Source organism: Palaemon carinicauda, chromosome 26 (genome assembly GCF_036898095.1).
Source record: "Palaemon carinicauda isolate YSFRI2023 chromosome 26, ASM3689809v2, whole genome shotgun sequence".
In the NCBI taxonomy this organism is placed as follows: Eukaryota; Metazoa; Arthropoda; class Malacostraca; order Decapoda; family Palaemonidae; genus Palaemon; species Palaemon carinicauda.
The window spans coordinates 11,769,402-11,780,398 of NC_090750.1; the positions used below are offsets into that span (position 1 = coordinate 11,769,402).

The 10,997-nt window shown below is 33.0% G+C and overlaps 1 protein-coding gene across 1 annotated transcript in view; it reads right to left on the reverse strand.

The window, feature by feature from the left end:
* Nucleotides 1-8,332: 8,332 nt before the first annotated feature.
* Nucleotides 8,333-10,997, reverse strand: part of LOC137619784 (uncharacterized) — a 3,104-nt gene continuing 439 nt past the window's right edge. Inside the window, exons 1-3 of the mRNA XM_068350086.1 lie at nucleotides 10,749-10,997; nucleotides 10,356-10,553; nucleotides 8,333-8,496 (exon numbers count right to left, since the gene is read on the reverse strand). The exon at nucleotides 10,749-10,997 is cut by the window's right edge and continues 439 nt beyond it. Of these exons, the coding sequence (XP_068206187.1) occupies nucleotides 8,333-8,496; nucleotides 10,356-10,553; nucleotides 10,749-10,997 (611 nt within the window). The remainder of the gene's footprint in view (nucleotides 8,497-10,355; nucleotides 10,554-10,748) is intronic.

The following is a 10,997-nucleotide window of genomic DNA, read 5'->3' on the forward strand; positions in this document are numbered from 1 at the left end:
ACATAAGCAATGGCACTACCCAAGACTATTTTATTATTACTTGAAAAAGCAGAATGCTATAAGCCCGATGGCTACATCAGGGGAAATAGCCTAGCGAGGAAAGGAAATAAAGAAACTATAATTAGATTAATCAACAAATAAATGAAATATTCTAAGTTCAGCAACAACATTAGAATAAATATATCATATATAAACTATGATTAAAAAAAAGACGAAGAGAAATAAGATAGAATAGTGTGCCTAAGTGTACCCTCAAGCAAGAGAGCTCTACCCCAAGTCAGTGAAAGACCATGTTACAGAGGCTATTGCACTGTCCAAGACCAGAGAACAAAGGTTTGATTTGGGAGTGTCCTTTTCATAGAAGAGCTGCTTACCATAGCTAAAGAGTCTCTTCTACCCTTACCAAGAGTAAAGTAACTACTGAACAATTACATTACAGTAAATAACCCCTTCAGTAAGGAAGAATTGTTTGGTAATCTCTGTATTGTCATATGTATGAGGACAGAGGAGAATGTAAGGAATAGGCCAGACTATTCGGTGCATGAGTAGGAAAATGGAAAATGAGCCGTAACAGAGAGAAGTATCTAGTATAGTACTGTGTGGCCATTCAAAGAGCCCAATAATCCTCTAGTGGTAGTATTTCAAGGGAAAATACAATGTCTTAATCCTAGAACAGCTGCTTACCATACCTGAAGAGTTTCTTCTACCGTTACCAAGAGGAAAGTAGCCATTTTCTGAGTGGGATATCTTAAGGAGGTGATAGGTTTTGAGCATTGCAATGATCAGCAAACCTATACTACTCAGGACCACTCATACTAGGTTGGTTTGCTGTGATCGATCAGACAAAAATGTCCTGCCATCACCAATCCGCTCTGGCTAGCGTGGTGATAGAAACTTGCTAAAACCCAGACGTATATTTCACAGCCATGTCTCAGCACCGAGACTCCAGCGGCCGTGGAAAAACTACCCAAGGTGGCGGGCAGCTATATTCCACTGCAGGGGTTCCAAAAATCTCCGGACTAGAACAGGCTAGCTTTAGGAATTGAACCTTGCAACATACAACATCAGGACCCGGCCTAGGGAAGATCTTGTTGTGTTAATACAGTAGAAGAGCTGGAAGAAATAACGTAGGTTATAGTAGGATTGGGTGAAATTAGAAGGACTTAAAAATTTTATATAAGTTAAAAATGGGCCGTGTATTTTGCTTCATTTGACGTGAAAAAAAAGATAAAGAAAATAGAGTGGATGTTCCTATTAATAAAGATTATGCAAGTAATGTCGAAAAATTTTGCTGAATCGTTGGTACCATGGAGAACTCTAAGGAAGTTATTGCTGCAACTCCCCCATTGAAACTTTCATCATTCGCCAGCAGAAAGGCGTTTGCTTGGTTTCAGCGCGCAGAAGTCCAGTTTCGCATCAAGGGCGTGACTCGCTAAACCACCAAAGCAGATTAAAGATCATTCAAATACATCACCAACCAACAACATCCCATACAGAGGAAGATATAGAAACTTTTTATGATGGTCTAGATATAAATATATAAAAATATATATATATATATATATATATGTATATATATATATATATATATACTGTATATATATATATATATATATATACTGTATATATATATATATATATTTATATATATATACTGTATATATATATATATATATATATACTGTATATATATATATATATATATACTGTATATATATACTGTATATATATATATATATATATATATAAATATATATATATATATATACAGTATATATATATATATATATATATACAGTATATATATATATATATATATATAAATGACCATATTTACATTTGTTATGGGTGATGTCTATACTAAAGTAAGTCAAAAGAAAAGAGGAAAATCAGAAGTAGTTAAATTTGGAGTAGGTATAAGGAATGACAGTGGAAAAATACTTGTAGAATTGGATGAAAAAAACAATGTTAAAAACATGATCCTCTTCTATTATAAAACAAAAAAAGAAGATAAAAAACGGATATGGGGAAGCCCATATGAAGAATTGAAAAATGATATTGATTTATTCTCAGTAAAAAAAGGCAATTTACTTAAAGATATAACAATGTTAACCAAGTTTGAGTCAAGTAATTGTACCAACCGTGTGTCGTACGTTCGTACATAGTTCATTTTATACTTTTATCTTCGCTCTCCTCTTGCACTAAAAAGAACCTGAAAGAACATGTCATGTTTTTCCTCTGTAACATTGTTTGTTTTTTTAACATGAAAATTCTTGTTGCCTTGAACTTTTGTATATAAAGGAGAGTGTTCTATAATAAATCACTCAGTTGTTTTTAATTTGCCATTGAGTCACAACCTTCTCTCCGTCCCAAAATATAAGGACAGAGAGGAGAAATTAATTCCAAGAAAATAAGCACTCCCATAATAAGAGAACAAATCTTATGAGTTTAGTTTAGCTGTACAAAATAAGCACTCCCAGCTACAGGATAAAATGGAACCCGGTAAGAAAATACAAATTAATCTTGAAAAAAAAAAAATGTATTAGAATCAGCACAAGATATAGCCTAGGTGGCAGAATTTCCAAACAAGATCAAGGAATTCTATCAAAAGAAAAAAAAATTTTGAAGAAAATAAAACTAACATAAGTATAAAAAATAATAAATAAACTAAAAAAAAATAGATTATTCGTAAACAAATCACACTAAAATTGAGGAAACACTAAAGAAAGGAAGAAATATCACAATGATGAAAAGAAGACTTGGCACAGGACCCAAACAGATATTTGCTTTAAAGGACAAGAATGGAAATAATATGCACAAAAGAGAGAGTGTGATGAAATTTTCAGTGGATTTCTATATAATGCTATACAATAGTGATATTTAATATAACATCACGTCTAAAAATAAGAACACATGAGCTATTACAAACATAATAGTAGGAAAAGGGATGAAAGCATTAAAAGGCAGAAAAAGAGGCAAAGGTGCAGATGGCTAACATATTACTTAATAATAGATGAAGAAGATTTCCTCGAAGTAAAGTTGTCTGAACTCTGCGCCAAATGTTTGCTAGAATGTTCTATACCTACAGTGTGGAAAAAACTTCATCATTATAATAATTCATAGAATTGAAGCCACAAAAGACCTGAGATATTACCTCCCAATAAGTTTACTCTCCTTAATATATATATATTTAAAAAGATCATATTAGTCCAAATAAAGGACAACTATTCTTTATTCAACCAAGAGAACAGAAAAGTTTTTGAAATAGATAATCAACAACTGACCATATCCAAGTATTAAACAGCTAATGTAAAAATCAACAAAGTATAACAAACCACTATGTTTGGAATTTGTAGACTATGAGAAAGTTTCTGATTCTGCCAAAACATCAACAGTAATGAAAGCACTTCAAAAACAAGAAATATAAAACCTTATGTTAAAACACGTTAAGATATCTATATTGGAGGCACAGTAAACCTATAACTACATAAAGATCGAGAGAAAATTTATATTAAGAAAAGAGTTAGATAGGGAGACCACATCTCTTCTAAATTATTCACAACACGCCTGGAAATTTGTTTAAAGAATTCATATTGGGAAAATGTTGCATTAATATTAGTGGGGAATACCTAAACAACTTAAGATTTGCAATGACATAGTTGTGTTTAGTGAATCATGTGAGGAATTAAAAAATATGATAGAAGATTTCAATAGAGATAGCGGAAATGTAGGAACAAAAATGAATATGAGAAAGACTAAGGTGAGGTTCAATGGAAATGCGGAGAAGAGAGATAAGAGTTATAGATGCTTCTATATTGTTGATGAATATACGTAATTAGGACAGACATGGTTTCACCAGGACACGAGATCGAAATTAAAAGAAGGATAAGCATGGGACGGAGAGCATTTGGCAAACAAATTGAGATTTTCAGAACTAAAATTATATTTTCTCTAAAAGAGAAAAGTATATATTGAGATGATCCTACCATTATTAACTTATGCATCAGAAACTTGGGACCTTAATAAAGCCTTAGAACCTAAGATCACACAGCTGTGCAAAGAACAATAATGGGAATAACACTAAGATACTGAAAAAGTGTAACAAGGATACGAGAGCAAACTAAAGTAGGGGATATTCCAGCAACATATAAGAAAAAGAAAAGGACATGGGCGGTCCATATAATGTGAATGACAGACAATATACGAACATTAAGATTAACATATAGGATCCCCAGAGGAGAGAAGAAGTTGCTGAGCGAAGACGTGTTGTGCGGAGCTCTGTTGATTTCTTGCCTTGGGCTGTGTTTTAGCTTATATTTCTCGTCTGTGACATCTGAAAATTATCAGTTATTCTCATGAAGGGAATGAAGTGAGAAGTAAAATACATCATGGCATGTTGTTCCCTGTGTGGATCAGCGAGGGAAGACTTAAAAATTTGGTTAGGATGTGAATGTAAAAGGTTTTACTACGGGGAGTGTGTGTTATAAAAGCATACATCAGTGATGAAGACTTAATAAACTTTAAATGGATTTGTCCACACTGCGTAGATGAAGCCAGAATAGCCCTGGCAATTATACCAAGAATAGTGGGGGAATTTAAAATGAAAGACCTTGATTTAAATGAACGTGATGAGAAAATGGCTGAATTTAAAATCCAAATTGCGATGCTTACCGTGTACGCAGCAAATTCCAAGACCACTGATCTCAAGGAGATATTTGATAATCTAGCGCTGAATATGAAATAAACTAAGTTAACACTGGAAACACTGATGGACCAAACCCTGAGAAAATGACAAAGTTAAAAAAAATCGGCTGATGATTAAAGCGACTAACGCATCAATTAAACTCATTGAGAGAAAAAAAAAAGGAAAATATGCACTTAAAGACATTCAAATTCTTAATGAAAGGTCAACTTCAAATTATGCAATCATAATAACCAACATTTGTTGTGCGCTATCTTTGTTGACTGTCTTAAGCCCATATATAATAGGGTGAGTGAAAGTGTCCACTGATGGAAAAGACTATAATTGTTAAAGGCCTATCGCCTCGGTTTGATGGGGAGACCTAAGAAAAAAAAAAGAGGGAAAAAATACGCAAAAAAAGAAGGTGGTATCGGTTAAAAACAGAAAGTACATGGGTAAAATACAAAACGGCACTATGCTAATATAATTACCTACCAAGAAGGGAAAAATTGCGAATACTGTATGAGAAAGGCCGCGAAACAACAACTGACATGCATGACTTATATCGTCTAAATGGTATAATGTGAAATGTAAATGAAAAAAGAACGGCTACCAGAGGGGTGCGGTGACCAGGAACTAGGAAATATTTTCTCTAGTATTCTCTAAATACAAACTAGAAAATATAACTAGGTTATTTACTCTCACAAAAAAAATATTCAACATCTGATTGATGCCACAAAAGATACATAGATAAAAGGATTGAGATTCAATAACATAACAAAAGATGATGTCACCAGGATTATCCAAATAACAAAGAAAACAAACTATGCGATCGATTCAATGCTAATATCTTTCAGTATATAGCAAATACATTAGTGAGATATGTATTTCCTTTAAGTTGAGCCAAGTGACTAAAAAATGGCGAAAAGCCTAATTCTTTTTTCAGATCCAAGGGTAAGAAGAGAAAATAAATTCTAAAAAATAAAATGCACTTCTGTAATTAGACGAAATTCAAGTGCGTTTAGTTTACCAATACAAAATAAGTACTCCCAGTTATATGACTAAATGGAAGCAGGTAACGAAGAATAAGTCAGTAATTAAAAAAATATGTATTAGGATCAGCACATGAGATAGATGGAAAAGTTCCTAAACAAGGTCAAGAAAAACTATCTGAAAAAAAAAAGAAAAACAATAAAGATAGGACGGGAAATGAGTGTAAAATCTAGGAGAAATGAAATAGAATAGGCAAAATTATTAAAAAAATAAACAAACTAAAATCCCAAGTCATTCTTACACAGAATCAGACCAAAATTGAGAAAACAAAAAGGAAAGAACGAAACATAAGATTGATGAGAAGAAGAATTAGAACAGGGTGCCAACATATGTTTCCTTTGAAGGATGATACTAGAAAAATTATCAATCTATAAATTGATACACAATAGTGATATTAGAAATATTTTTTCAATGCAAATAGTAAACCCCCTGAGCCAGTACTAAACATAATAGTAGGATAAGTAAAGAAAACATTAAAAGTGACGATGATGATATCGTCTCATCACGTGAATTTTCTTATCTTGGGTTTTTCTGTGCTTGTTTTTGTGAAATGGAAAGAAAGAGAAAAAGAGCCAAACAGGCATAAAACAGAGAACGCGAGTTGCAGTTATAATGAAGTCTGCTAATTCTTGGTTGATTCAAATGTATATGCTTTATCTGTGTCCTATACCTTTACTTTTCCTCTGTAATAAAGAGGGGTAGCTTGTAGGGGGTCATCTTTCTCGTAAGAAAGTACATTTATTCTATGTGTGTATTTAAGGGTTTATTTTTTGTTTTTTATCAAACTTTTCTGGATCGCACCAATTACTGCTCTTATGAGATAAAATGCTTTTATCAAAAATATAATACTAGCTGTACAAATACTTTATTTATCGATAACTATACATGTCCAAAATTAGTAAACACAATATAGGTTCAGAGTTAAATTCATAAAAATTCTTATCTCGTTTCTAAATTTTTGCCAATTTTTAAAAATATTTTAACGTTAATGAGTGACTTTCTGAGAACGAATTCCTGATCGGTTACAAATGGTAAACTGTATAATTAAATTTATGTTTGTGAAACTATTGAATCGGAGGGTTGCCAACACATACACAAATACACACGCATCCACACACACACACACACACACACACACACACACACACACACACACACACACACACACATATATATATATATATATATATATATATATATATATATATATATATATATATATATATATATATATATATATATATATATATATATATGACCTGTCACCAACTCGCATGACAGTATTAAATAGCAAATAGTAGTAACTTCCTCACCTCCTATTCTGCTCAAATTACACAATATCCTATGCGAGACTGTTCCACCATCTGGAGTACGCTTAGCTTCACCAAACTATGATTGCATCCTGTGTTGCTTAAGCTTATATCTTGACAGGGATCTGCTTGCTCCCATCCAAAGTAGCTAACATACCTTCATAAATATATAGTTTAAAGACATCCGCGCTGATTGGGGTTGTCCTGTTCGGCGTGTAAACGTTAGCTATTTTTTTCCCTCGATGACCTTTATCGTTTGATTCTTCATCTTAATAATTTGTGGAGATGAATTACCCTTTACCACTAGGACAACTGCTTTTGGTTGGTTCGACCAACAATTCTTACTAATACGGCCTTTTTTCCAGACTTATTACAGTCGAATTTATTCTTCTGCATGTCTTTCACAACCCCTGATGGAAGATGATTGGACGATTGTTGCTGTGGTACTATCACATCTGCTTTGGAATAGTCCGTGTGGTCCTTCTGCTGTAACTATTGAACTTGTTCCCATTGTTATAACTGAAGGAGTTTTATTGATTTGGTTAATACTTGACATTTCGTTGAACAGCAGTTGAAACTTTATACCCAACAGGTGTTTACAGGTGATATTATAATCTTCACACAGTGAAGTGGTTCTATCAAGTCTCTTCACCTCTCTCTCTCTCTCTCAAGTACATTCGAATTTGTTCTGGAATTTCTCTTATACATATTTCCAGCACTATTAGTTCTTCGCAATCAGTCTTCTCTCTCACCTTGGCAGCCTCTATCTCTCTCTTAAAACATCGTGGCACTATATGAGTGTAATCCTGGAATGTAATTTTTTTCGTTCTTCTGCAAATCTCTGAATCTTTGATAATAATATTCAGGGGTCTTCTGATACACTTGTAGCATACTCCTCTTAATTCCATGATACTCGTTTCCTCTGATCCCGAGACAAGGCAAGCTATGCACTATTTCCTTTTCCAATAATGACACTCTATAATAACACAGGCCATATATCCTTTGGTCATTCCATCGTCGACAGTACCGTTTCAAAATGACCAAAGAACTGATTAGGAGCGTCTTCTGTGAATTTCAGGATCAACCTAAGGGATTGTGCATAGCAGTGGTCACACTTATCTGAATTGACGACAATCTTGTACGATCATTCAACAGTTTAATTCCCTTGCATGTCGTGCGATTACTCCTGCATTATCTCTTGCAAGGATTGCAATTTCCCTTGCTTCTTCTCTCTCTTTCTCTCTCTTTCTTCGGGCTCCTTCCATTCTGCCATCATCTTCAACTTAATCTAATTCTCTTCCACTACAATTCGTCTGATAGCAGTCTGCACATTTTTTTCTTCTTTTGTTCTTTCAATTTCTGGGTCAGCTGATACTTGCTTCTCTAAGAATTCTGCTTCAGCCTTCACCAAAGGGTCACTAGTTGCTGCAATATCTTCTTTCGGCAACTTCCCTGAATTTATCAACTCTTCCAAGGTTCCACACTTGATTTAGGCTTTAATCATTCCACCAGTTGCATGACCACTACCTGCCATTTAAATAACAAGCCACTGAGCTTTAGTTACCTTAGATTCCAACAATTGGGTTTTCCATAATCTCCTGTATATTCAATTGCACCATCTTATAATATACAAAAAAATTACAGCTTTCCTAAAAAATTATATCCTAACAATGAACGGAATCCTATCAACCCTAAGGTGGTAAAAACTTCAATCTAAAATAGGACCCTGTTATCACCAATATTTAAGACAGACTCGCTCGATCCCAGGGTCCGGGAACCAAAAAGTATATATTACGACTAGCAAAATACGTAAATTCCCGAGCTCCCAAACTCACCAGCTATATATTGCAAAATCTGATACCCAAGAGAATACATCTAAGCTGAGAATAATAAGTAGCTCCTAGACGTTATTATATATAAATACTGAATATCTAGGAATCTATTTATGTTACAATCACAACAAAAGTGGGTGACTGCTTTAATTTTAACCTGCAGAATTCTATATCCAACCTCTTACTTTGGTTCTAAGTCAGGGATATGAGCAAGTGTCTATATTAATTATTGATAATTGAAATAATTCTCAGTGTAATATATATATATATATATATATATATATATATATATATATATATATATATATATATATATATATATATATATATATATATATACATATATATACATATATACATATATACATATATATATATATATATATATATATATATATATATATATATATATACATATATATATATATATATATATATATATATATATATATATATATATATATATATATATATATATATATATATATATATATATATATATATATACTCTCTCTCTCTCTCTCTCTCTCTCTCTCTACATATACATATACATATACATATACATATACATATACATATATATATATATATATATATATATATATATATATATATATATATATATATACATATATATATATATATATATATATATATATATATATATATATATATATATATATATATATATATATATATATATATGTTACAGTGAATCTGTATAATCAGGTAATATATATATTCTCTGATATTTTCAGGGAATATGCATAATGTATGATTCACTCAGAGGATATGTATATTCCCTGAAATTTTTAGTGAATATACATATTCCCTGATTATTCGGCCTAATTATTATACAGATTCCCTGAATCGTGTTTGGTATGAAAGAACAATGAAATAGATAGCTAAAACGATAAATAAAGCCTTGTTTTCAAAATGTAAACTTTTATGGTATGGTAGAATAATGGAATAAATCACTAAAAACGGTAATACACTTCTCTAATATTTTATTCATCACATAAAACACTTGGATGTAACAAAATTTATTATGAACAGAAAATAAAACTTGTCTGTCACCAAATACTCATTTAAAATGAAACTAGTAAAAAAATAATAAGGATCGTTCTAATATTTAGAACGAAGCCTTGTTTTCACAATGCAAACTTGCATGACATCGTGAGTTGCATTTAACTTTCAGCTTAAAACATTTACATAGATTTGTTTGACAACATTTTGAACCTGCACAGTTGCATTTGGCGAAACCTTGACCACCAGACTTCGACTCTTGCTGCACAGCAGTTCGAAGCAAACCAATCCTATCGGTTGTCTCATGGTCTTTTGAATACAGTTCATATGTATATAAATCAATCTGATTCCTGGTATATTTCCCACTCAGTATACCACTCTTCACCTAAATCGTTTAATTGTCATTTTCATAAATATCCATAATTATTCCCATGATATTCCTTGGATCCCCACGACCTCTATCCACCATTGGTATCGGAATCGTTACATTGTTCCCGACGTTTCTACGGTCCATAATACGACGACTTCGTTTAACCATACGTTCAGCTTGTGAAAGCTGTGCTTCGCACGCACGTTTTTGCTGAGAGGAAATATTCTTTTGACGAACGGAGAGTGGTGATGTTGGTTCGACAGCAGGTGGTTCAGCAGTAACTGGTTCGATAGCAGATGTTTCGGCAGTAACTTGTTCAACAGCAGGTGGTTCGACAGCTGCAGAGAGAGAGAGAGAGAGAGAGAGAGAGAGAGAGAGAAATTACACTCACTACAATCCACATAATGACATAAAAATACAGTGTATTGAGGGAAATTTGTTGTCCATTCGACCATAAGGATACCCTACCGACTAGCCTCTAATCACAGTCGTGCAAAATACTCCCGGTGCAGTGAGTTGTTCGACAGCAGGTGGTTCAGCAGTGGCTTGTTCGACAGCAGGTAGTTCAGCAGTAACCGGTTCGACAGAAGGTGGTTCAGCAGTAACTGGATCGACAGCAGGTGGTTTAGCAGTAACTGGTTCGACAGCAGGTGGTTCATCTGAAGTTGCTTCTTCCGTAATTACTGCCAGCAAATCGTCCTTACTTTGGAGACGGTGAATTACAT